This window comes from Chelmon rostratus, chromosome 17 (assembly GCF_017976325.1).
Source record: "Chelmon rostratus isolate fCheRos1 chromosome 17, fCheRos1.pri, whole genome shotgun sequence".
In the NCBI taxonomy this organism is placed as follows: Eukaryota; Metazoa; Chordata; class Actinopteri; order Chaetodontiformes; family Chaetodontidae; genus Chelmon; species Chelmon rostratus.
The window spans coordinates 17,946,858-17,970,371 of record NC_055674.1 but is presented as its reverse complement, the minus strand read 5'-3'; the positions used below and the strand labels follow the sequence as shown (position 1 = coordinate 17,970,371).

The 23,514-nt window shown below is 44.7% G+C and overlaps 6 protein-coding genes and 1 non-coding gene across 9 annotated transcripts; 3 read left to right on the top strand and 4 right to left on the bottom strand.

The window, feature by feature from the left end:
- Positions 1 to 149: 149 nt before the first annotated feature.
- On the top strand, positions 150 to 1,799 carry ndufa6 (NADH:ubiquinone oxidoreductase subunit A6). Its single transcript, XM_041957317.1, has 3 exons — positions 150 to 300; positions 1,206 to 1,321; positions 1,575 to 1,799. Exons 1-3 carry the CDS (start codon positions 162 to 164, stop codon positions 1,704 to 1,706), a joined length of 387 nt encoding a protein of 128 aa, XP_041813251.1. The 5' UTR covers positions 150 to 161; the 3' UTR covers positions 1,707 to 1,799.
- A 293-nt stretch (positions 1,800 to 2,092) lies between these two features.
- LOC121621025 (essential MCU regulator, mitochondrial-like) lies at positions 2,093 to 3,316 on the bottom strand. Of its 2 annotated transcripts, none has more exons than XR_006007600.1 (3): positions 3,123 to 3,316; positions 2,776 to 2,995; positions 2,093 to 2,551 (listed from the first exon to the last, which is right to left on the bottom strand). XR_006007600.1 is itself a non-coding variant. In XM_041957323.1 (3 exons), the coding sequence occupies exons 1-2, from the start codon at positions 3,276 to 3,278 to the stop codon at positions 2,858 to 2,860; spliced, it is 294 nt and encodes a 97-aa protein (XP_041813257.1). In that variant the 5' UTR covers positions 3,279 to 3,316; the 3' UTR covers positions 2,093 to 2,551; positions 2,832 to 2,857. The 2 variants fall into 2 exon arrangements, 1 of the variants encoding a protein (XP_041813257.1); XM_041957323.1 differs by having other exon boundaries at positions 2,832 to 2,995.
- A 133-nt stretch (positions 3,317 to 3,449) lies between these two features.
- Positions 3,450 to 10,269, bottom strand: fam234b (family with sequence similarity 234 member B). The gene is made up of 13 exons (XM_041957296.1): positions 10,233 to 10,269; positions 8,657 to 9,205; positions 8,219 to 8,332; positions 7,942 to 8,109; positions 7,558 to 7,673; positions 7,092 to 7,242; positions 6,838 to 6,979; positions 6,108 to 6,302; positions 5,868 to 5,946; positions 5,521 to 5,688; positions 5,288 to 5,408; positions 4,251 to 4,477; positions 3,450 to 4,143 (listed from the first exon to the last, which is right to left on the bottom strand). The coding sequence occupies exons 1-13, from the start codon at positions 10,267 to 10,269 to the stop codon at positions 4,141 to 4,143; spliced, it is 2,070 nt and encodes a 689-aa protein (XP_041813230.1). The 3' UTR covers positions 3,450 to 4,140.
- Positions 10,270 to 10,806: 537 nt separating this feature from the next.
- On the bottom strand, positions 10,807 to 10,959 carry LOC121621539. The gene has a single exon (XR_006007650.1). It is a non-coding gene; the product is annotated as a U12 minor spliceosomal RNA (small nuclear RNA).
- A 492-nt stretch (positions 10,960 to 11,451) lies between these two features.
- On the top strand, positions 11,452 to 16,727 carry poldip3 (polymerase (DNA-directed), delta interacting protein 3). Of its 2 annotated transcripts, none has more exons than XM_041957302.1 (10): positions 11,452 to 11,525; positions 12,304 to 12,404; positions 12,550 to 12,977; positions 13,110 to 13,151; positions 13,301 to 13,378; positions 13,515 to 13,736; positions 14,417 to 14,494; positions 14,616 to 14,745; positions 14,991 to 15,057; positions 15,460 to 16,727. In XM_041957302.1, exons 1-10 carry the CDS (start codon positions 11,458 to 11,460, stop codon positions 15,674 to 15,676), a joined length of 1,431 nt encoding a protein of 476 aa, XP_041813236.1. In that variant the 5' UTR covers positions 11,452 to 11,457; the 3' UTR covers positions 15,677 to 16,727. The 2 variants fall into 2 exon arrangements, with proteins under 2 accessions (XP_041813236.1, XP_041813235.1); XM_041957301.1 differs by having other exon boundaries at positions 13,107 to 13,151.
- A 517-nt stretch (positions 16,728 to 17,244) lies between these two features.
- Positions 17,245 to 18,986, top strand: rrp7a (ribosomal RNA processing 7 homolog A). Its single transcript, XM_041957309.1, has 7 exons — positions 17,245 to 17,308; positions 17,518 to 17,660; positions 17,801 to 17,926; positions 18,036 to 18,159; positions 18,317 to 18,414; positions 18,502 to 18,709; positions 18,808 to 18,986. The coding sequence occupies exons 1-7, from the start codon at positions 17,245 to 17,247 to the stop codon at positions 18,891 to 18,893; spliced, it is 849 nt and encodes a 282-aa protein (XP_041813243.1). The 3' UTR covers positions 18,894 to 18,986.
- A 306-nt stretch (positions 18,987 to 19,292) lies between these two features.
- LOC121621010 (zona pellucida sperm-binding protein 4-like) lies at positions 19,293 to 22,725 on the bottom strand. Its single transcript, XM_041957300.1, has 12 exons — positions 22,533 to 22,725; positions 22,322 to 22,446; positions 21,698 to 21,818; positions 21,291 to 21,425; positions 21,011 to 21,183; positions 20,679 to 20,758; positions 20,418 to 20,551; positions 20,138 to 20,321; positions 19,899 to 20,043; positions 19,729 to 19,816; positions 19,532 to 19,666; positions 19,293 to 19,444 (listed from the first exon to the last, which is right to left on the bottom strand). The coding sequence occupies exons 1-12, from the start codon at positions 22,723 to 22,725 to the stop codon at positions 19,293 to 19,295; spliced, it is 1,665 nt and encodes a 554-aa protein (XP_041813234.1).
- Between the last annotated feature and the right edge of the window lie 789 nt (positions 22,726 to 23,514).

Genomic DNA, 23,514 nt, shown 5'->3' with positions numbered 1-23,514 from the left:
ACTTCATTGCACAAAAACATTGTCAACAATGAATTGTGTTATGTTCGTTAACTACTGATTTGAATGGACTGTCAGCAGCTCGGCCACTAGGTGGCACCATAGGTTTGTCAATATGACACCATAGAGTAAGTACGACCGGAAACGCTGTAACGAGAGTAGTCATGGCGTCCACAACGGCCAGTCGGGCAGCAGTGGGTGCTGCGAAAGTTGTTAAACCGATTTTTAGCAGGGACCTGGACGAAGCTAAGCGCAGGGTCCGGGAGCTGTACCGAGCGTGGTACCGAGAGGTACCCAACACAGGTACGTCGGTCCGCTGTGGTGGTTCTAAAGTGTAGGAAAAGCAGCGGCAGCGTCAAGGTCGTGTCTATGTGTAGGTTCAACATAATGACTAACATTAGCCGCTAGTAAATACCCAGCTAACCATAACATAAGAAATTTATTGGGCGCTATCTGCTCCCTGACATTTGACAGAAACGTTGAAATTTCTATTTAAACTAACGTGAACTGAACAATGGGAAAGCCATGAACTGCAGGCGTTCATACCTTCTGATATTTATTTCTGTCAATATTCATCAGTATCGGGGGGTAACACCTGCATTAGCAGGTAGACTGTTGTTGATATTGGCTTCTGAATGTCGACAACTATCCTACACTGATAATGGTTTTAAATAAACGAGGGTGCACTCCTCTGTGCATCCATCTATTTCAGGACTTCGACCATCTCATGTAGAATGTCTGTTTGCGTTTAGCTCCACTTTATTCATGGAAGGCTCAAACGAGTTGGTTTACATTGTGCTGACAGGCTCACAGGTTGGGAGCTGTCCACCTTATTGACCTAACTCAGGTCAAGGCAGGAGAAACCGATGTCATGTTAAGATCAAACCAAACAATGGATTTATCCCCCTATCAAACACTGCATGTGCAGCCAAAGCCTGATCCTCTGCTATATAGACCTCCGTTGTTATCCAGGAATAGTGTAAACTTGTAATTGAGCCTCACTTTATTGCACTGTGAGAAATGGACCGGTACCCTGTTGGCTTTGGTTTTCTCATGGGTGGTCTCATGGGTTTTGTTGACAGTAAGAAATACTTAGAACATCACCAGTCTCATCCTTCAAAGTGAAGATGATTTATAAATGAGTTCACAGGTGAAATTAATGTGGTGGAGTGATGTTTTGTTTCTATCTTGTGTCTCTTTCCCTACAGTGGCAATGTTTCAGCTGGACATCACAACGCGCCAGGGAAGAGACAAAGTGAGGGAGATGTTCGACAAAAATAAGCACGTTACCGACCCACGTGTGATTGACATACTGGTCATTAAGGTAAAGAGCCTTTCACTGATCTGTGACCTGCATCAACCATAATCAGTTTAATTTACTAATTGAAGCAGCTAGTAATTTTGTCTTTGAAGTCAGCTCTTTTAGGCTGCTCAGTACCTCATCTCAGTGTTGGTGTATCCAAAAGCCAGTCACAGTTGAATGAATGAAGATGGAGGTTGTTACTCAGGGCAACACTATACCGTGTCTTCCAGGATGCTTTGAAACATTTTCCATTTGTGTGTCATTTAATCTCCAGGGGAAAATGGAACTCGAGGAAACAATCCACGTCTGGAAGCAGAAGACCCACGTAATGCGCTATTTCCACGAGACCGAGGAACCTCGTCCCACTGACTTCCTGTCCAAATTCTACAAGGGCCACGACCCGTGAACTGTATCTCTGCCTGCTGACCTCTGACCCGTCTTTGCTTGTGTCCAGTGTGACAGATGTTCCCCTTTGCTGTAAATACACACTTAACACTCACATTGTGTCTTTCATTCAGAATCTGAGTTTCACTGGGGTTATCTTAAAGGGACAGTTCAAGCAAAAACGCACTACACCTTAACCCGCAGACAGTGTACAGCTCCTCCTTATCCTGCAGGGAGAGAAGTTGGTGAAGAGTTAAATAGAAAGTAGCTCGTATTAAAGCTGTTCACAGCAACATGTATTTTTGTTATTGTTTAAGAGAGATGCTGCTGTTGGCATCTCCAAACCAAAATGATGGACAGACTTACACTTGTTCAGAAGAAATAGAAGATTTATTTAGTTTTGGATGAACTGTCCCTTTAAAATGGTATGGAGTAACTGGTGTGGTATTTTATGAACTTTATGAGTATATATGCATTGTGACTTATTCAGCTCCCTATTCAAAGTAGTGTTTGGGACAGCCTTGTGTCAGAAAGCAAAGCTTATGTGTTACATTCACTCAAATGCATATATGTAGGGAAAGCACCAACATCGCATTTCGTGTGCCTGATGGACTGATCTCTGTTTTGAACGCACAAACTTAGCCATGTGCTGCAGTTTACAATCATCATTCCCTTTATTAAGACTTCAGTAGTGCATGCAGATACAGTACGATGTAAGCAGCCTGGGACACCCCTATCGGCGTGGACTACAGCAAAAACCCTGAACCCAGCGCAGACTTAACAACACAGCAGAGGGGACACCAGGAAGGCATTTATGTGCTCGGAGGCTCACGGACTCGTCCCAGCGGTAGTGACAAACAAGATGACCTGCGGGGGAAAAAGAAAAGCTTGAGTGCTGGTTTCATTTTATGCCTTTATCCTGTTTTAAGGAGCATATGCTATCTTACACTTTAGAGGCTGACAGAGTTGCATTCTGCCTAGAATATGCACAATTTAAAGAAAAGCTGCAAAAATTAATAATTTTCTAAAAACAAAACAGTGTTTCTTGGTTAGCCCACATTTCTGTCTCCATTAATAGCACATGCACTTACATCATATAAGCTGTTAGAGTGTGTGTGTGGTTTTCCACAATCCAAACCGGTGATACCTGAGGACCAGGAGGCTTCACACCCCTCAGTCGTCATCGTCGTCGTCCTCGGGTACGAAGATGTCGTGCTCCTCCAGCAGCGCAGCAAAGCTCTTGCTGATCAGAGTCCCCACATACAAGAAGGGCACCAAGACCAGAGCAATCCGAACGAGGCCGAAGGGGGTCTGCTTCCCCGGTGTCACACACCCCACCATAGAAACAACTAAGTTAGTTCATGTGAGGCAGCTCGTCCGAGGCGGATAGAGCTGTAATTTACACACGCCACACCCGAGCCTTGAAAGCAGCACTCACCTTCTTGGGTTTGGGCAGGATGGCGCCGGACGGGGTGCACACGGCTGTCCGGCCCGGAGTCACCGTCCTCCCCGGCCCGCTGGAGGGGGTCAGCCGAGAGGTGAGCCCGGTCCTGAGCGCCGACAGCCTGGCCAGGCGACCGAGCGCCGACGCCATGTTGACAGCGTTTGACGCAGCAGCAGCAATGCGGAAAACGGCAGCTAATTTTGGACGCGGAGCAGCAACAGCGCCCCCCTGCGGCATCTCTAATAAGAACTCGTGAGCCGCAATTTCTCCACATACAATTCTCCACAGAGCGACACAAAGGTTGAAATAAAAGACACATGATGCAGGAAAAAAAATGGTTTTCATTCTTCCTCTTGCGACATGTGAAGTTGCAGCTTACATTTTAAATGCAGTAATCTTTTGCAGCCACATATTCTGAGAAAACAACAGTTTTGGATTAAAAAAATCCAACACAACTCAACAAAAGCAAGTCAATAAATACTGTACAGCATTAAATATTTACAGGCTCCCTACAGTGCTGAAGAAAACACTATCAGTGGCTTCATGACAAAACAAAAAAAGCATGTTACACGTGAATATACTGGCCTCGGAAGAGTTCAATGAGTGATGCATACTGTAAACACATTTACATGCTCTTTCATCGGCGTTATTGTGCTTCACTGTCTGTAATAAACTCCAGTATAAAGTTCCTCTTCTGCCATCGAGTCCAAACAGTCATAAACACTCAATGGAATATTAAAGAGTCCCTCAGAGATAATTTAAATAAGCTGTTTCATGTACAAACAGGATATGAACCGAAAGAATACAGACAAAATCTCTACCTACCGTGAATCTTTTTTACAGAAAAGAGCTCTCTTTCAAGTAACAAAAGATATTCATACTTTGTGGACCAAACAAGACGCGTCTCCTCAGTGTGTCCTTAGTGCAGAGCTGTCCACGACTTTCCTCCCTCTCGTCCTGGGACTAGTCCTTCCAGCTTTGCTGCTTCCTGCGGCGGTGGCGGTGTGGCTCATCACTAAACAGAGTGGAGAGAGGTTCATTACTGTGTGCAATCAATCTAACTGACCCTCAGTTCACATCAGAGGAGGCGAGCCTCGAGGAGACGCTGCTCATGCTTCTCACCTGGTGCTTGAAGGACAAACGCCTGAAGAACTTGTTGACCTCGAAGGCGCCAGGTTTAACAGGCTCCGCGGGCTTGTTGGCGTCCCCAAGTCTGACGATCTGTCCTTTGGCGATGGCAGCTCTGAGGCTCATGCTCTTGACTATCCGAGCACTGGGCTCAGACTTAGGCGTGGGTTGGGAGGACACGGTGATGTAGGTGGCGTCTTTCTGGTGGTTCTGGTAGCTCACTGTCGTAGATGGAGTGGGAGGAAACAGGAGGTAAAACATCAGTATTACTGGAGCATGAGCATCACACACTGCGGGGGTGGGGAACCAGTTACCTATCATAATTTTTTTAACCTCTTTGAGGGCCGTACTCATACGCTTTTTTAAAGGGGTGGGACACACAGGGAGGGGGCTGCAGTCATTAGGAAACACAAATATCTCAATAACATCTGCGATGGCTAGAAATGCTTCTGAAGTCAGATGGTCGTGATGATGATGATGATGCTACTGGTTTTCCAGGATTGTGAGTGTCAGTTTTGATAAGTGCTGCTCTCAGCAGTAGGTTGTTGCTTTGCAGCTCGCTGATTTCACGTTGTAGGATGCCGGGCACATCAGCTGGGCCCACATTAACTGCAATATGTTGAATTACCTATCTGCTTGTAGTTGTAATGAGTCTGGAGATTTGCCTGTTTCACCACTGAGACAAACTAACTTAGACACAACGGCTTGTGTTTTACTTCAATAAAAAAACTAATTGTTTGTCCATTGCTTTTGGAAGCGCGACACTCTACATCTACTTTTCTTTTGTTGACTGTCACCATGATTGATGTGATATCAACTGCTACATGGGTGTTGCATTCAGAGACTACTCAGAGGACCGCATTGCCTCGTGGGCCGGATCAAATGGTCTCGGAGGGCGGAGGTTCCCCACCCCTGTCCTACTGTGTAATTACAATGTTGCCATCTTTTTCTCATCTACTACTGAGACACTTTTCAAGACAGCTTGGTCTTCAGACTTTTGGACAGCAAGCGATAAAGGTTTGAACTTTTACCTGCAGAGGTGACTGTGGTGTCTGTGGTACTGCAGAGCTCCAGGAGGATTGTGGGATACGCAGGGTGTAACAGGAAAAGTTTCCTTATGAGCGGCTCCGCTGCAGCAACACCTGGTGCCACCTGCACAGCCAGTGTGGACAGGTTTTTATTCACACACACAAGTATGTCATTAATGCCTCCAAAGACAAGAACGTAAAATAAGCCTAGTGCACGATTCATAGTTCAGACTCACAGTCGTCTTGGTAACATTCTTCCGCGCTCTGATTGGCTCACTGGCCCAGAAGAGGAAAGCTGACTGGCCAGTTGAGGTGGCGATTACCGAAGTTTCCAAATCAAGACAAGGAAACACGAACTCTTCGGTCCAGAGAAGGTGCCCGTCAGCCCCGTCAACAACCTGTGCCTGAGAGACAGAGAGCAGGAGAAAAATGACCCAATCGGAGCAAACACAGGTCAGTGAAAGATGCATCCTCGACGCTCTACGTCTTATTTACTTCTGTCACATACTCAACATGCACACACCAGAGAAAGATTCATTCAGCATGCTTGCATTCATTCGTATGGAGGGACTGTTTGTTTCACCTGCATGATGCCGTTTGCTGAATGCTGGATGAAAAGATCGAGGACTCCATCATCATTGAAGTGTCCTGCCGCTGGTTTGCTGCAACAGGCAAAGAAACCATTTAAGAAAATGTCTCAACATTCTGATACTCACCTAGCTTTGTTTCCAGCGGTTCAAAACAGCTTTGATAACCTCGCATTGGCAGTAACGGACGTGTAATAAGCGACTGAGCGGTGACCCGGTGATTTGCGGGGCTTCACCTGTGAATGGGAGCGGAGTTGAAGGTCCATTCTTTGCGTCTGTCCTTCTGTCTGAGCACTGACAGCTTGCTGGAGTTGTACACCACCACCCAGTCGCTTCTGGTGGCATTGAGGTTAGAAACAGTGTCCAGGCTGTTGTGGTTGTTGTCAAAACCAGCCACCAGAGGGAGCAGGAAATCCACGTGATCAGATCCTCTGGACAGAAGACAGCAAAGGTGTGATTTTGACTTACATCATCATAAATGCTCAAAATAAACCAACTGTTGAAGGAAAACGCAGACCATGTTTCCCCCAGTAATTCATTGATTAACATGCCTACAAATTTGTACATCTATTAATGATTATGATGCCTTTTTTTGGACAATATGGTATGAATATTTCCACAATCTAACAATATTTTATCTATCTATGATATAAAATCCTTTAGGAAGCTTGAACCTGCAAGATCATGTGACTTGATGTGAGATAATGAAGAATGCTGCAAAGCAAACCGTTTACAGATTTAAAGTGTGTATAGAAAAAACATTTGAGGCAATGAGTGATGCCCCTTGTTGTGTCTCAAGCCTAACAATGCCTATTTCATTTCACCTGAATACACCGCCAAGTAAAATCATCACACTGGCAGCAGCTTTTGGAACAGTTTGCCCTTCGCACCAGCCGACCGAAGGTTTAATATTTAACAGACACACACAGCGGGGCTGGAGAACACGTGCCGGCCCCCGAGGCCTACCTGTAAATGTGCACTAAGGAGGAAAAGTTGTTTTTCTCCAGTCCCTCCCAGCCCGGATCCGTCCTGCGTAGTGCCGGAGCTGCGGGCATTTTGCCGGTGGCGTTAAAGTAGATATCACGCAGAGAGACGGCTACGACATTACCTGATGGAAAAGAAGCAGACTTGATAAAATGATTTATACGTATTGTAAAATAACTTTAACTATTACAGCCAAACTGTTGTAAAATCTCTACATCGCTGGTTGATTCCTTTACCTAGTCCAAAGAGGATGTAATACGCCCCTTGCTGTGTCTCGTGCAGCAAAGGACCAATCAGCTTCCCTTGAGGGCTGAGGTTGAAAGGCACGGGCTGTCCGAGCGTTACCCCCGTCAGCCCACAGATGAAGGTCAGGGAGAGATCCAGCACCTGAAAACGAATACGGCTGAATCAGGTATGGAGCCGCTGAATGCAAAGGCCTGGAAACACGATCTGCCGACTGTCAGCCCACAGTCACGTCAGTGTCACGTTGAAACACGATCAAACACAATACAGTGTTTTAGATGGGGGAGAGGGAGAAGGTGAAGAGTGACGTTATTCATATACTACTGAGAGGCACAGTTAAGCCGACCATGCTCCTTAACCCTTTAAAAAACCCCGATCAGTTACAGTGTGATGAGACGAAGAATGCCTCAGTGCAACTAACTTCATGTGTGTGCAGAAGTGGGAAAAAAGGGGAGAGACCTCATTGGCAGGCAGGGTGGCTATCAGCAGATCTGGGACCGAGTCTCCCTGGAGGTCTGGAAGTAACAGCGCCTGGGATTCAATTTTCTTCAGCTGGGCTGACCACAGGTTCTTCCCTGAGGAGTGAAAGGAAACCTCTTTGACCTGGTTTGAATGCTACAGGTGAACTCCCCTCATTGGCTTTGTTCTACAAGGCAAAGGCCTCAGCATTTTTTGGCTTTTTGCATGTGACAGGGTTTGCAAGTCTTGAAAGCTTGGAAAATGCTTCACTTTAACTGTTTCACGGTTAGGAATATGCTTTAATTGGAACAATCATGGTTCTTACTCTTAAGCAGTTATTCACACAGGAAACGGCGCAGAAATCAGCTCGGCTCGGCTCCTTACCTGTGGTGCCATTGACTGCTAAGACGATGGACTTGCTGATGAGGAGGACCACGGCTGACGGCTGGCTGCTGTGCTGCAGGCCACACTGGATGGACATCACGGGCTCCCACATGACTTTCCTCCACAGCACCTGGCCGCTGACTGCAGACAGGGCCACCACGCTGTAAACTGGGTTGAAGGAAGGACGGAATTAATTGCTAAAAACCAGAGAGAGGATGAGAGACTGAGGTGGATCGGGATGAAGCGATCATGCCTTTTCAAGGAACCCCTCACGTACCTTTGCTCCCTTGCGTGGAATGGGTGTCATTGGTCCATTCAGTCACAGCCAGAAGCACATCCTCCACTGAATCGCCATCAACATCCCACAACGCCAGCGCAGGTGGAGTGGCATCTAGACGGAGAAACCAAGGCAAGAATCAACACCGCCCACCGGTCTGCGTGCTTTCACAGCACACGCTGGAGCAGAACATGTGGTAGGTGGAGTGAGGCTCACAATCCTGTATAATTACAGCAGGATAATTAACGGGCGAGCCAGGTTTTGTCTCGCCACAGAGACTCCAGAGCAAGCCTTAGTAAAGTGAGCATTATTATCGATGTGACAGCTTACAAACACACCTTTAATACTGACTCAACATCTGGTGGAACTCTTCTTCTGTTTCTATCTTTATTTTTTTTTTATCTCAGTGTGCTTTATCTTTGCCGTTATTCTCTTTACCTCCTGTGTCTCCCAGTGCTCTCTCCCACTGCAGCCTCTTCTCCAGCTCCTTCCGGCACGGGATCAGAAACGCACACAGCAGCACGAGCAAAGTGGCGCAGACCAGAGGCACCAGGAAAAACGCACTCCGGACAGCGTTCTTCATCCTCATCCTCTTCTCCTCTGCCTCGGTGCTATGAACCCCCAGCCCGGCGCCCCCCAGTGGCCCAGCCCCCCCTCTGTCCTCCCCGGCCCTGTCCCTGCCCGAGTCCCTGTGGCTCCAGTACTGCACGCCCTTCATGTCGTCCCTGTCCTGCCTGGATTTGCTTGGGAGCCGCTCTCTCCACTCGTCATCCTCCTCGTCCTCCTCGCCCTCCTGCGCCTCGTCTTCGGCCCCCACGAGCCTTCCAGATCTGCCGCTCCGCAGCTTCGAGGAGCCTGCGCTGAGGCAGCCGTCCCTGCCGAGGCCGTTGCGGGGGTAGTTGAGCACGAGGTCATCCTCTTCGCTCTCGTCCTCGCTGTCCGCCTGGGTGAGAGGGTCGTACTCGCCGAGGTCAGAGCCCTTCTTCCCTGCAGAGACACAGAGGCTGCTGGTGACGATCATCAAGTCAGAGCACGTGGGACAAGAGACTGATGCATGGTGATACTCTGCTGATATAGTATTGATACTATTAATTACTGATATAGTCTGCAGTACTGCTGCATTATAGCTGTCTCCTTCCTGTACTTTGGCCATTTTACAGTGCCTTCCTCTGTAGGTAAGGGGCTTAATAGCCAATAATGCATTTTACTCAAGTACTGTTCCTCAGTACTAGTTTATACTAAGAATTCCATTTAATTACAACAATTAATTGATATTTTATATCATCTTTTTTGGCACATAAAAAACTATAAACAGGACGATTTGCTGCATATACTGTCGTTTACCTCATTACAGAGGGCAGTAATAAGAATAAAGTTACTGTTCTGAACAATCTTTATTCTACCAATAATAAGAATTATTATGATAAATATTGTAATGACGACATAAATGTTATTTAAAGATTTAAAGAAAGTAATAAATAAATATTGCAGCCTGCTGAAAATTAAACTCCTCTTCATCTAAAACTAAAGAAAAATTAAAAATTAAATGCTATTAGAATAATATAGAACTGATGCACATTACTTGTTTTCCATGAGTAACGTTATGACATCTACAGAACAACATTTAGCCTTTATCGTCTGGTTCGCTTGCTCACTGTCCGGCAGCACGGAGCATCAGCTGGTGTCGGGTTAACATTAGCTAGCAGCTAGCGAGGAGGCAGAGGACAGCAGAGCCGCTGAGACAGACAACACAGACACGGAAAACCTGGACTATCTGCGGTTACATCCTGAATAAAACACGCTCACGGAGCGGGGATGACACGGCACAGAGGCTCGCCGTGTGTGAGCGTCAAATCAGCGCATCAGATGAATCGACCGCATGATGGAGAGCGGAGCAGCCGGAGCCGACCCTCACACATCACCCAGACCCGTGTGATGGTGGCTTCCCCGCACCGTCTGCCGGATTGTCCCCTCTGCTCATGAATGTATCTGAGATACGTGAAGCGCATCTTACCGGGCAATTTGAGGGCACGGGACAGAGCTGCAGCCATTTCTCCTCTAACGGATCCGCGAGACAGCGACGTGAGGCGGCGGTGATAAAAACAACTCGCGGGCATCGACCCAGCAGGTTGGATCAGCGCCTGCCCAACTGCATCCTGGGACTTGGAGTTTTTACTGCAATGTACTTCTTTTTTGTTGTTGTGTGAACCCTCGGCACAAAAACATGACATAATATTCAGGAAAATAAGTGTCAAACTTAAAAAAATTGATACAGCACAAAAGACAAACTCATCAAGTGTTTTCCATTACTTAAGAAGCATTTCAGCCCATGTACCTTCGCGCACCAATGCAATAGAAAAAACTATTCTGTAAATGATTTCTTGGAAATTGGTGTGTACTCTTGGTGTTTTTCAATACGTGAGGCTGCAGTTCGTGATATCACTGCAGCAAGAAAGAGGAATGTATGTGTTCACACGAAGACGTACTGGTATTAGTGTCTTCTGAATGATACCTGTAAAAGTTTTTTTTCTGCAATAACAACATAAGCTTAATCTGGTTGTACTTTTCTTTTAACACTTTTAGGGTTCAGGGTAGGTCCTAGTCCCGCGAGGCATCTCGCAAAGTAGGCAAGTCACCTCAGCAAGCAGACCTATACCCCTTCAAAAATTCATCTCGTAAATTGACGAGAACGCGGGCGTCACCCCGCGTCGTTATTTTCCTTACTCATCAGTTTAAGGCATAACGAATCAAATGTCGAAGACCGATATATTTACAGTGTCCGAGGGTCCTTTGTTAGGGTGCCAACTATGTCTTACCGGCAGCAGTCTATTTTAGTTTTGAACAACATTTGTGTGGACATTAAACCATGCTATATGAGGATCCAACGTGAAACGCCTTATTGACGATGGGTTGATTATTGAGAAAAAAAACATAATGTTTGTTGTGAGAATTTGCAAAAGCAAAGGCTCATGGGTAAGATTTGCATTTTGCCAAGAGTAATCGATCGCAGATGTTTAGGTTGTCAGACAACGGAATTTACGTTGTTGATCTAATATGGTTGTTCAGACCCCTCATCGATATTAATTCCAGAGTTTGAAGCACAATACAACAGAGATTACACTAAACGACTAAATTATTGTCAATTCATGGCAGCCAGATTGCGTTCTGGCCAAAATCAGCTTCCGTAGTCGTCCCTACAACTACTCACTCACGCACGCGCTGTGAGGCAGTGTGAGAAAATGGCAGACGTCTCTTTGGATGAAGTGATACGACAGCGCGGTATTAACCTCAAGGCACCAGCTAAACGGTATTAAAACTATCACTGCATTGACTTATTTTCGGTTATTAAGGACATGGCGACTTGCAATAATATTTCGAAAAGCATAGCGACATTTGAGAGCTGTTGGTAGCTAGTTCGCTATCGTAAGCTAGCGTTAGCCCTTTAGAGCCATCAGCGAGTACATCGCAAACGCTAAGCTAGGTAGCTGGCATTAGCTGTAGGCCTTTACGTATGAAGCCATTCATCGCCAAATTTGGAAATGCGGTTTAAATACACACCAAAGCCCGTTTTTTAACCACACCAGTGTTCGGTTGTCGAGATTAAGCAGATATTGAAGAAACTGCGACCAGTTTGCTTGTGTTTGTAACTTCACTTGCTAGGCATAGCTAGTTAGCGAGCTAATATTTACGTTGGCAGCCAAGCAGGGTTTTGCTAGCTTAAGTTACCACGTATTGAACAAATGTGGATGCTGGAAGCACGGGGTTAAAATATGGTGGTAGCTTGTCCAAATTCATGTTTATAACTTCTTGTGTTTTTCCTCCTTAATTAACTCAACGCTAATTGTTGTAGAAATTGTCTCCTAAGATTGAGCTAAGTACGTCGGCCATTGAATGTGTTACCCCTTCACTTTCGGAATAACAATAATTTAAGAAATAATTAGAAAGGTTAGAAGATTCTTTGCTTTTGATTAGCATTACTGTATATACTTATATGAGTTTTTTGGAAACCTACAAATGTGGAATGAAGCACTGTCTACAGAATCCTAATGAGGAATCTAAGGAAACTGTTTTTTTCTTTCTCCCAGCCCCATGTTCGGACGAGGTGCAGGAGGAGTTGGCAAGAGTTTTGATGCCCGACAAAAGATTGGTGTCAACGATGTCAGGCAGCGGCTTGGAGGAGGAGCAGGTAAGGGCCACCATTATTGCCCCAACAAATAAAATTATTAGACCACTACTGGCTTATTTTCCGAAAAAAACAACTGATCACAGAGTGTTATGATTTGGAGATTAACATTAAATTCACTCTCAATCATCTTCTTGTCTCCCCTCAGGATTTCAAGTGAAAGATGCCAGAGAAAAGCTTGGTCAGAAAGATGCTCGCTTCAAAATCCGTGGCAGGGGAGGAGCAGGCGGAGTGCAGGATGCTCGTCAGATGATCAACTCACGCAAACAGGGGCAGAGTCAGTTTGGTGTCCCTGCACAGACCATGCAAATGACAGCTGTAACACACCAACTACAGAGCCAGACGCTTGTGCCACAGATACAGATTCACACTAGCAACCATCTTGCTGGTGTGAACACAAGGCAGTTTGGCCCTAATGTACAAGGACTGACTGTGAGGGGCAGTGCAACGCCGCAGCTGAGCAGTAATAAGAGAATGATGGATGCTCGTGATAGGCTGAGCCTCAAGAGAAGCATCGGAGGAACACAGACACAGTCAGCTGCTGCACCACCCCTAAAAATTACCAAGACCATCCAGGTGAGGCTGAATAAGTATCTTTGTCCAGAGAAGACCAGTGATACAGCCTCCTTGTACGCATACTTGTTGGAGTATAAAAGCATATTGACATGCTTATTGTATTCTAATGTGTGATGCTTCTTTTCACAGCAGCGTCCAGTAGGGATGTCAGGTGGAATACGTGCAGCTACACAGGTAGAGCTGTTGTTCCTCTTACACATTGCAAATTGAGTAATTGTTGTGTTGATGGAGATGTTCCTCTGAAAGAGAGCGCAATGTTTTACTCATGTAATGGCTAAAATTGTAAGACGTGGTGCTAAAGTAGACTATTTTGTCTCCCACAGCCTGTCTCAAATGAGCATGATGGCATCTCCAGTAAACAAATTAAGATCACTACAACTAATAGTATGCTACAATCACGGGTAAGAGCTGATTTACAACAGCTGACCTGACCTTACGTAGTGTAACACGGACTCAAAACACCTATTTGAATTATTGCACAATCCAGTGTCTGTTTCTTGTGTTGACTTAAACTTTTCATTCCTTAAATTTGTACAGTCTGGTGCACTGGGCTCCACATTCTCCATGTCAGCCCCAATCACCAAGGTGGTTAAAAATGATGCATACACAGCACCGTGTCCTCCTGTCCCTGTGGCTCCCACCCGGCCCAACACCAGCATGGCTGCTGCCAGGTCCTCAGCTGCAGCTTTACAACCAGTCTCCAGGACTCTGCAGCAAAGTGCAACAGAAACCAGCACAACAGCTCCTACTCCCCCTCAGGTAAAGATCCCTGCTTGCATCTATAGCTCATTATGGCCCCCCTTCCACCTCAATTTTACTATTTAGTGCTGTCATCAAGCCAATTGAGAGAAACCAACTAAGTTAATGTTGATTTGATATTTTAGCAAGCCAGTAGATTAGATATGCTTACAATACTTTTTCCTTCACTTCCCCATCATGTCCCACAGGCGATAATCATTTTATAAGCAATGACACTATTGCAAACATTTTGTCAATAAGCACTTAAGTAATTTTTAAAATCAAAAACACGGAAGTTTCAAATTGTTTTTGAAATAATTGACATTTTATTCCGCTCAAAGAATTTAATCCCCTCTTCTCCTCTACTTTTAGTCCCATTAAGCTTCCCTCCTCTCTCACTTTGTTACAGTAAGACAGTTGATCTGGATGCTGATCTCCTGTCATTATTTGCTGTTTTCCTTAGTAATCAAACTTGATAGTTAACAGGTAGAACTATTCACAGAAAAAAACATGGTGCTTCCTGGGCTTTCCTAAGCAGTCAGTGAAGTGTTTCATAACACAAACTCTCTGCTGGTAGTAGAAAAGAATCCCCAAATTGTTTTTGTGAGCTAATCACTCGATGGTGGCAAGACTACAATAGCTGTAACTGATTGCATTTTCATTGCCTATGCTTGATCATATGGTGTCACATTTCTTTGTAGCCTGCTTTCAGTCCTTTGGAGGGGACAAAAATAACAGTGAACAACCTGCATCCCCGAGTCACTGAGGAAGACATAGTTGTGAGTAAATCACACTGATTGCCACTAACCCTTTGTTACATTTGCTATTCAATGATGTGCTGAGTGGTGCTGTGATGACTCATTCAGTGTGTATTTGTACTCCCCATCTATTTGTCCACAGGAGCTGTTCTGTGTGTGTGGAGCCTTGAAGCGAGCACGACTGGTGAAGGTGGGCGTGGCTGAAGTGGTGTTTGTACGTAAAGAGGACGCCGTGAGCGCATACAGGAAGTACAATAACCGCTGCCTGGACGGTGAGTGCCAGTGGCAAGGACGCACACATCAGATGTATCTCTGGGTTCTGTGCTCCTGTTTTGCATGCAGGTCGATGACTAGTTTGCTGGTCAGGACATTGTTTATCTTTGTGTTTTTGTTTACCGTTAGCCATGTCAGATGCAGTCAGCATCACTGAGACCGCCATTAAGTAGACTGGTTAACTGACTGAATTTGGGTATTTCTGTGTATCATCTGTTCTTTTCTTTCTTTTTTCCACCTCCAGGCCAACCCATGAAGTGTAACCTTCACATTCAGGGAAATGTCATCACTTCTGATCAGCCCATTCTATTGTAAGTAACGCTGTAAGGCTTCATTCCTTCATTTCAGTTTAATCTGCAGTTGACTGTGTTTACATGCACATGCTTTATTTAACATATTTCCTGTCAGCTGTAATTTGCCTCTAACCTGAGTGACTGAAATTCATGCAAATTCATTTATTTCAAATACATAAGCATTGACTGCCAGGATTTGTCTTGGAAGCAGTTACACAGATGACACATTTGGGAATTGGATTATTCAGTTCAAGCTATGGATACAGTGTTTCTAACTGACCATTCACAATAAGTTTTGATTAAATAAAAAAAAGGCTAGTTTATCTTCAGCATGAGATTGGTTTGCACAGTCCACTTGAGTCTAAGGAATGTATGAAAATGATTGTGTTTGACGTCCCCCTCTCTCCTTGACTCCTACAGGAGGCTCAGTGACACTCCAGGCACAGGCGGCGGTACAAAAAAAGACGGTCTGCCTTCCTCTTTAGCTCGCCCCTCTGGGCAGCGAGCCTCCTCTCAGCCCACTCCAGAGGTGGACCCCCAGACCATCCTCAAAGCTCTGTTCAAGTCCACCACCCAGTCAGCCTCCACCACTGAGCCCCCCAGCTCGCAGGCCACTGCCTTTCGCATCAAGATATAGCTCATGTCTAGCGTGAATACACTGTTCATAAACATATAACTGCATTCTCAGTGTTCACATACAAACTGTGTTTTTCGCCTTGACAGCAGGCCGCCCGCGTCCTCTCATATGAAACTGATTTTTACACATTTGATATACATGACTTCTCTGAACTTGAAATTCATGGACAAGCAACATCTTGTTTTCGGTTTCGTGGTATCCGAATGTCACCTGTTTGTTGCTGAGATGGACCAGTGGAAGGAAGTGCGATGTGATTTGTTGTTTTATCCAATGTTGTGGGGGACGCCATATCAAGCAGGATGTGTAGGGTTTTTGAATGAATGACGTCTTTTGATGCCAGCCTATTTGGATATCTTGAGTTTTTTTTTTTTTTTTATTCTCCAGTTTAACTCCACCTACCCTGCCTTCCAAAAAAACAAAACAAAGAAAGAAAGACCTAAAAAAAGACCAATTGACAGACATTAAGCAACATTGTCATTACTGAGAGGTACATTGTGTTTAAGGTCCACACATGTGTGTTCAGTTACATTGTACCTCATTTTGGATTTTCCCGGGTGTGTACAGACTGTAGAGATAAAAGGGAATATAGAAAAAAACAACACAATACAGTAGACACCATGTCTGTCCAGTTAGGCGGCACAGTGAAGTTGTCCTTAGCAAATCCTCGCCACAACCCTTCCTGACTTCAACCTGAGAAAAGGTCTTCCTCGCCGAAATAACTAAAAAAAAACACTTGTGATTAAATCAGGGATAGACAAAAACTAAAATACCATACCAATTTCAATAAACTAGTTATCAGTCATGTTGGTATTTTTGTTGGTTTTTAACCATCGTGGTGGCATCCAGACTCTTCTGTGCTCTGTGACGGGTTTTACTCGGTTGTCCAGTTTTGAAGCAGTATGTGTTTAATTCTTTCTAGTATACATTACATGTGATTAATTTTCAAAGACTGTAAATTACTTTCTGTTGCTTTCTTGGTGTGTCAGTCAAGAAGATACTGGAGAGGTCAGATCTGTCTGTGAAATGTTGCCATTAAATATTTAGCTTTGTAGATGTCTGAGACTCGTCCTTCCCGTCTATCACATAATGAGGATGCACTCTTCCAGTTGTCGCTGTCAAATACATTTCAGAGTATTTTGAAGCTGGAGTACTCTAGCTGATGTGTTCAAAATTAAACTAAATGGCCTGAAGTGACAATATTAGTGGCCCATTTTTTCCCCCACTTTCTTGGTACAATCTGTATTTATGATTGTGATAAAACTGGTAATATAGTACTATTTTGTTTGGAATCTTTATGTAGGATATGCTAAAGATAACACACACAGACTCTATGAGACAAGTCTTGTGTTTGAAACTTGTATATTTGGAAATTCTTAAAATTAATCACCGAGAGTAAAAAACACTTTTCCATGACATAATTATAGCACACGTTTAATCTATTTAATAACTTTTTGAGTTTATCGTCATTTGAATTTCAGTGTTATTTGGGTTTTGGTTATATTCTTTAAAAAAAAAAACGTATTTACTGTACTTTGGTTGTACTTCCGGTGTGAAAGGTCACACAAAAAATGGCGCCGTCCAAGAAGAAGCATGCAAGTAGCCAGCCATGTATTATTCCTGGAGGATTTACAGGTACCAATTGACAAAATACATCACATTGTATTTATTTCCGCTTCACGCTAGCATACCGATTAATCCACGGACAGACTTTTTCCAGTCGTTTTGCTCGCTTTGGGTGCTTATTGGTGTGTTTGTTTCGCTTGGTGATTACAGATACGGTATCGTTACCAAGTGCTGCGTTCACTTCCTGTTGGTCTCTCTCCTCCTGTCTCTCTTCGCAGTGCTGTCCTTACAGTTTAGTCCCGAAAGCGTCGCACAGCACAAGCTGTACGTGAAAGAGCACAAAGTACGAGCAGAGAAGAGCTCACACAGACCTCTGGACCGGACTTTATTTGTGCTCAACATCCCTCCGTACTGCGCAGAGGTACAGTTTATGGAGCTGTTAAACCATGACTGGCTAACTGTGTGGCCGAGATCGTTTCTTAGTCGTGTAATTAAAATTTTCATCGTACAAATACAAACTATAACCGCTGCAGATCGCCCCTCCTGCTGTGTGTGTTTCAGGGTGTTGTCAAAGAGTTGTTCTCACAGTTTGGCTGTATTCAGTCCGTGGAGCTGAGAGACCACCCGGGCTCCTCTAACGAGTCTGGACCCAAGCTGTCCAAGTTCTTTAAACCAGGTCCAAAACAGGTGAGTTCTTCCTGCTGTAACACCACAAGTAAACATTCACTGTGCTTGTTATGTACAGCACACATCGGGCCGTTATTTTACCTCTTGTGTCTCTGTCTGTTCCCTCCAGGGTTTCAAAGTGGGCTACATTGTGTTCCAGAACTCCTCCAGTGTAACAGCAGCTAAAACACACCCACATAATGTGCCTTTGGTGGTCTGTACAGAGCAGCGTCCAGTGAGGACAGGAGTGCAGAGTGAGTGATGCATCCACTTTCATATTTTCTTGTTTTATGGCTGCATTTACTCTTAAATATGCTCCTCCCATTAAGATTTCAGCGTGGGCGAGGTCTTTGTTGATCAAACATTCAAATCAGTCTCATGACACCTTCATGTTGCACTTTCTCATGCCAGAATGGATTCAGACGTACAAAGAGTCTTTTATCCAGCCGGACAAGCTGCAAGAAATAGTCGACACCTTCATGGAAGACTACGACAAGCGGAGAGAAGAGGTGAGAATTCTGCAGCGCGTCCTCCAGCTGTCAGCCTGCACATCTGGTCCTTGTTCCGTCAGCTTGGGTTTGTTTTCTTTGTCACAGGAAGCTGAGAGGCAGAGGAAGGAGGCTGAGCAGCAACAGGAAGATGAAGAGGGCTGGGTGAAAGTCACAAGAGGACCCAAGGGCACCAAGGCCCGGCCCCACAGTGAGGCAGCCAACAAGAGGACTCTACAGAAAGAGATGAGGAAGAAGAAGAGGAAGGAGCTCATGAACTTCTACACCTGGCAGCACAGGAACACACAAAAAGAACGTAAGTTGCCAGTTTAGTTTATTTTCTTCCTCTGCAGACTAGAATTTATGTTAGTATTTGAAGTTATAGTTGACTATGTTTGTTGTTCTTTTTTGCAGATATTGCTGAACTAAGGAAAAAGTTTGAGGAGGATAAACAGAGAATAGCTCTGCTGAGGGCACAGAGAAAGTTCAGACCTTACTGAGTCAACCACCCCAGTTTTCCTTTGCTCACTTTACTGCTTTTGTGTGTGTGTGTTAGCTACATTAAAAACTGTGCTAATAAACTGTTATTCTGATTGACTTTTTATGATTATTGAATTACCAGCACCTCACAAGGGATGAATCACATTTGGGAAATCATCAATATTGGTAGTGGAAAGTATTTGATGTGCAACATCAAATACAAACTTTTCATAGTTTAAATATCATTAAAAAAAACTAGCTTTGGGAATCATTTGAACCAATATTTGGGCCTTGTGTTCTGAATTTTAAGAACAACTTTACGAGTAAATAATCACAGCAGGGCCTCAGTAATTAATCCTGATGTAAATTACAAAAGTGCAAAAACAAGTCTGAACGCACATCGCAGAAGGTGAAGGGTTTTATTGAGATTGTTCACTGTCAACTTGTGCATCACAAGCTTCCTGTGCTTTTGACTTCTGCCACTTCCTGATGCTGGACCATGCAGTGAACAGCAGGATCAATAGCAGGGCAGCACCAACACCAGAGAGCATGTACACGGTCACCTGAAATGCTGAGGAATGGAGGAATAACGTTTAATTCGAGGATTGCCATATTTCCATCATGTGGTACCTATAGTTTTATGCTGAACAGGACTCACTTGTGCTCTGTTTCGCACACAGATCGTCCTGCAGATCAGTGTTGTTCTGCCCCAGCAGCAGTGGCCCTAAAGAGACCAGCTGGACCTGGTCGGTCTGAGACGTTGCCTGTCTTCTCTGTCTCTTTCCCTCTGATGCTGTGGGAGAAGAGTTTAACAACACTACTTATGCACATCACATACAGTGTAGAAGGCGAGACACGTTGTAAAATACTCACAAATGATGGCACAGCGCTGCGCACAGTCCACATCATTGGTGCAGATTTCCACCCAACAGTAGAAGTACATCTAAGTGGGAGATTACACACAGCCGTGTCTGCAGAGATGCACACTTTTACATTCTTGTAATGTTTGGCTGTGATAAACTTACTTTTTCCAAACTTGGATGGCCCGTATGAGGGTCCAAGAAGGCAAAGGTCTTGACATCAAACCTCCTGACTTGGGAGCGGGAGGTGGTCTGACCCTGGTCGTCCACGGGGACAGAGCTTCTCATGTTATCCAAAGGGTTGGGACATCTATCCATGGGGGACACGGTCAGCTGCTCAGTGACTTGCCCACATAATTTTAATACCTCATCTCGGGTTGCCAGTTTAATTGACTCCACCTTACCCGTCATAGAGAAGCGTCCACACAGAGTGTCTAGATGCAGGGTATGCAAAGCAATCCCGTACGCGCAGGGAAAGTGTGGGGTCCGGGGACGGCTGGGCGATGGAAATCTCCACGTATGCAGCTTTGCGCAGGGGCAAGGTGAGAGGAAGCTGGTCCTCAGGAAAGAAGGATGTGAAAGATGCATCTGGAGGAACAATTATTCACAAACAGTCAGGTTTTGTTCCTGAGGCAATGCAAGACCCACACTTGAGTGATTCCATACTGCTCTCCATTGTATTACCTTTGGCTATTCTCATCTGCACTCTGATGGTCCCCAGTGCAACCACAGGCGGTGGGTTGGTCACTGCGTACAAGGACCTCAAGTCTGCTGCACGCTTTAAATCTGACGCCTCGTATTCACACTGGATCTGGAGACTGAAAACGGCATCTGTATCAGTGCATATTTCACCACCAGAATTCTATAATTGTGAGATAAATCATTTTATCTCACAGCCACCAGCTTTATATTTTACAGAGGATGTAAAAATAAACAAAAACTCACGTAAATGGTGTATTTTTGGTTGTACTTTTGGTATGCAACTCCTCCACTTCCAACTCATAGATCATCACCTCTCCATCTACCTAAAAGCAGGAGAATAAAGGATTCATAAGTACATATCAGCTATTGATATTCAAGCCATGTGCAAGAGCAACATCTTAGTGAGAATCGGAGCTCTGTACAATACACAAATGAAGATTTTTCTAAAATGCTATGTTTAAGTTTGTACAACTACGTATAAGCTGCATAAAATAGTTTTAAAATTCTTAATCTGCAACAAAAAAAAAAGGAGAAAGTGATATTATCCAGATACAACATATCTGAGTTTGGATTACTTTCATCTTTGCACCACAGTCCATGACTCCAATCTTGAAGACGGCCGAGTCTGGGGTGGTGACCACAGGGAAACACTGTGGCTGATCCTTCACTATGAGGCTGCTGGGGTCGATGGGCGGGTCCGTGTCTGTGGCCTTTACTGAGAACACAAAGTGTCCGTCCAGGGAGCAGGCTGCAGGGAGGGCACACACACAAGAAAATGTAGGCATATATTCCTCTGCACAAAATCACGTCTATGTACAGCATACAGTGCTTTCACAGGACAAATGCCAATCTTACCATTGAGTCTGTAGTAGCAGGTTAGATCACGAGCATCAAAGCAGCATCCTAGTGTGTAGCAGGCATCACTAGAAATGCTTTGGTGGCCACAGTCCACTCGTAGAGCTCTTTTGATGTCACAGTTTCCAGGTAAAGCTGGAGAAGAGACATTTTTTAGAGTCCTGAACTGACACAGTAAATTGTGCGGTGCTAAAACCCCTCTCTATTAAAAATGAGCGGTAATATCACCACATAGCATCACTTTTGTGGAAAGAAATTCTTCAAAACTCTCAACCAGGCTCCAAAGGAAAATTTTCCAGCTGAAGTTCTGATGAATGGATCTGATGAAAAATGGGTGGCGACCTCACATATAGAAGACATAACTGTGTCAACGAGCTTGTTCGGGCTCATCGGCCGTCTCCACTCACATGTTGGGACAAGTCGAGTCCTCTGGCTGTATCTCTGTATCAGCGGACAGCTGATATTTACCCCCAACCAGCGATCCTCTCCTGTCAGCTGTACCTGCAGAGGGATGACCACTCTGATGCCCTGGGGATCAAAGGTCATCACAGTGTGGACGTTTAGAAGACATACACACCGTTACATGCACACACAAACACACAGTGCATGTCTATAGTCTCTTCTGTAGACACAGTAAATCAAAGCTACATTTGCATATTGAGTTTGGGGCTGCAAACCTTCAGGACACATTTGTAGTTCCGTTTCCATAAAGCGTTTACAGTTTGAAACAATAAATAATGGTAATGATACAGTATAGTCTATGATCAAATGTGGCAGTGCATATGCATTTTGCACACACACACTTTTGAGTAATCCATAATGAAAAAACTATTAGGTACCTACAGCGATCAAATCCATAAATTATTTAGAATAACTGGTGATCACTATTTTCAGATATTTACAATTTTCTTGCCTTGACCTACTTCTGTTACATCTTAATTCAGTGTTTGTGTTGTTTTCTTTTCCCAGAGAGTCCTGCTCTTTAAATTTAAATAAGACAAGCATAATGCTTAACTTTTGGTGCATTTTACCTCAATCTGTGCATAGCAGCTGTCATATCTGCTGAGGAGCACGAGGCTCTGGTTTTTCTCTGTGATCAGTCTCACGCCACAGGAGTCTTCAGAGTGAGGCACCGGGACTGTGGCCCCGGTCGAGTCTAAGAGAACAACAAAGCACACGCAGCGCAAGAGAAGTCAGTGCAAACGCCGATAGCCTATTTTGCAAGAAAGAGCGTGAGCTCACCTTTGACACGTATATTACTTTTGATGAGCGGACCAAAAACAGCTCTTATCCTCCGGGCAGAGCAGGTGACTCTCGGCAGGGCGAGCTGCTCAGGTGTTGTCTTCACCTGGACGGCTGACAAACACCAGCAGTGCTGAGCCAGGCAGGCGAAAATGACAGCAATCAAACAAAGTTTTGAACAGTGATAATTCATCTCCAATATATATTTTACCAATGATTTAACCCCAGAAATATCAGGTCCTTTCTGACGCGGGGGAGCGGTCACGCGAGTCCTGCTCGTTAGCGTTAATTAGTTCGAGGCTTGCTGCGTCCGCTACCTGGGCGCGAGAGATTCACTGCATGTGCGCACGTGCTTATGGTGGTTCGTGTGGTATCAAAGTTGAAATGATGCCGCAGATAATCTCCGCGTTGTCTACCTGTGCGCCCCAAGAGCTGCCGGATTAAAGCTGTTTTGAAAAGTAGGACGGAGTGAGCTGGTAATTAATAAAAAGGTCATTGTTTAAATAATACATGTCATGCATGGCCCGACGTATCCTCAGGGAGCCATTAAATGAAACCATTGCGTAACTCAAAGGCCTTGCCAACTCTTTCCCCAATGGCAATGCTTGTACCCATCTAATTATTACATAAGCAATATCTTAAACCTTTATTCGCTGCTGTATCCTGACAGGGTTTCAGTGGAGTGTCTATGATCACTATTAAAAGTCATTCTTTCCTCAAGCAGTCGGGTTTGAAACTTCAATGAGCCGCTTGTCAGCAGAGTGCAGGGCCAGGTTAAGACTTCCATTCACTTTATTCGTGATATAATTTCATTCGATGGTTTCGATCAAATGAGGACTATTTGTTTTTGCCTGGGACACAGTCAGTTTCTGTACAACTGTCAGAGGGTACAGAGAACACTGAACTCGCACGCTGAGGTCAAAACTTTTAGCTGTTTCCACTCGATCGGATGGTAAACATTGATGTGGCTGGCCAGGTATGA

Excerpts from the sequence above, each read along its gene's own strand:
- LOC121621025 (XM_041957323.1), bottom strand. The coding sequence starts at position 3,278 with ATGGCGTCGGCGCTCGGTCGCCTGGCCAGGCTGTCGGCGCTCAGGACC. Across the intron at positions 2,996-3,122 it reads TCCTGCCCAAACCCAAGAAG|ACCCCCTTCGGCCTCGTTCG; the intron begins GTGAGTGCTGCT and ends CCGGGGAAGCAG.
- ndufa6 (XM_041957317.1), top strand. The coding sequence starts at position 162 with ATGGCGTCCACAACGGCCAGTCGGGCAGCAGTGGGTGCTGCGAAAGTT. Across the intron at positions 301-1,205 it reads CCGAGAGGTACCCAACACAG|TGGCAATGTTTCAGCTGGAC; the intron begins GTACGTCGGTCC and ends CTTTCCCTACAG. Across the intron at positions 1,322-1,574 it reads TTGACATACTGGTCATTAAG|GGGAAAATGGAACTCGAGGA; the intron begins GTAAAGAGCCTT and ends TTTAATCTCCAG.
- fam234b (XM_041957296.1), bottom strand. The coding sequence starts at position 10,269 with ATGGCTGCAGCTCTGTCCCGTGCCCTCAAATTGCCCG. Across the intron at positions 7,674-7,941 it reads AGCAGTCAATGGCACCACAG|GGAAGAACCTGTGGTCAGCC; the intron begins GTAAGGAGCCGA and ends TTCACTCCTCAG. Across the intron at positions 6,980-7,091 it reads TTACATCCTCTTTGGACTAG|GTAATGTCGTAGCCGTCTCT; the intron begins GTAAAGGAATCA and ends CTTTTCCATCAG.
- poldip3 (XM_041957301.1), top strand. The coding sequence starts at position 11,458 with ATGGCAGACGTCTCTTTGGATGAAGTGATACGACAGCGCGGTATTAAC. Across the intron at positions 11,526-12,303 it reads CTCAAGGCACCAGCTAAACG|CCCCATGTTCGGACGAGGTG; the intron begins GTATTAAAACTA and ends TCTTTCTCCCAG. Across the intron at positions 12,405-12,549 it reads GCGGCTTGGAGGAGGAGCAG|GATTTCAAGTGAAAGATGCC; the intron begins GTAAGGGCCACC and ends GTCTCCCCTCAG.
- LOC121621010 (XM_041957300.1), bottom strand. The coding sequence starts at position 22,725 with ATGAATTATCACTGTTCAAAACTTTGTTTGATTGCTGTCATTTTCGCC. Across the intron at positions 21,184-21,290 it reads CTGCTACTACAGACTCAATG|CCTGCTCCCTGGACGGACAC; the intron begins GTAAGATTGGCA and ends CCCTCCCTGCAG. Across the intron at positions 20,322-20,417 it reads GCAGATGAGAATAGCCAAAG|ATGCATCTTTCACATCCTTC; the intron begins GTAATACAATGG and ends TTGTTCCTCCAG.
- rrp7a (XM_041957309.1), top strand. The coding sequence starts at position 17,245 with ATGGCGCCGTCCAAGAAGAAGCATGCAAGTAGCCAGCCATGTATTATT. Across the intron at positions 17,661-17,800 it reads TCCCTCCGTACTGCGCAGAG|GGTGTTGTCAAAGAGTTGTT; the intron begins GTACAGTTTATG and ends TGTGTGTTTCAG. Across the intron at positions 18,710-18,807 it reads CAGGAACACACAAAAAGAAC|ATATTGCTGAACTAAGGAAA; the intron begins GTAAGTTGCCAG and ends TCTTTTTTGCAG.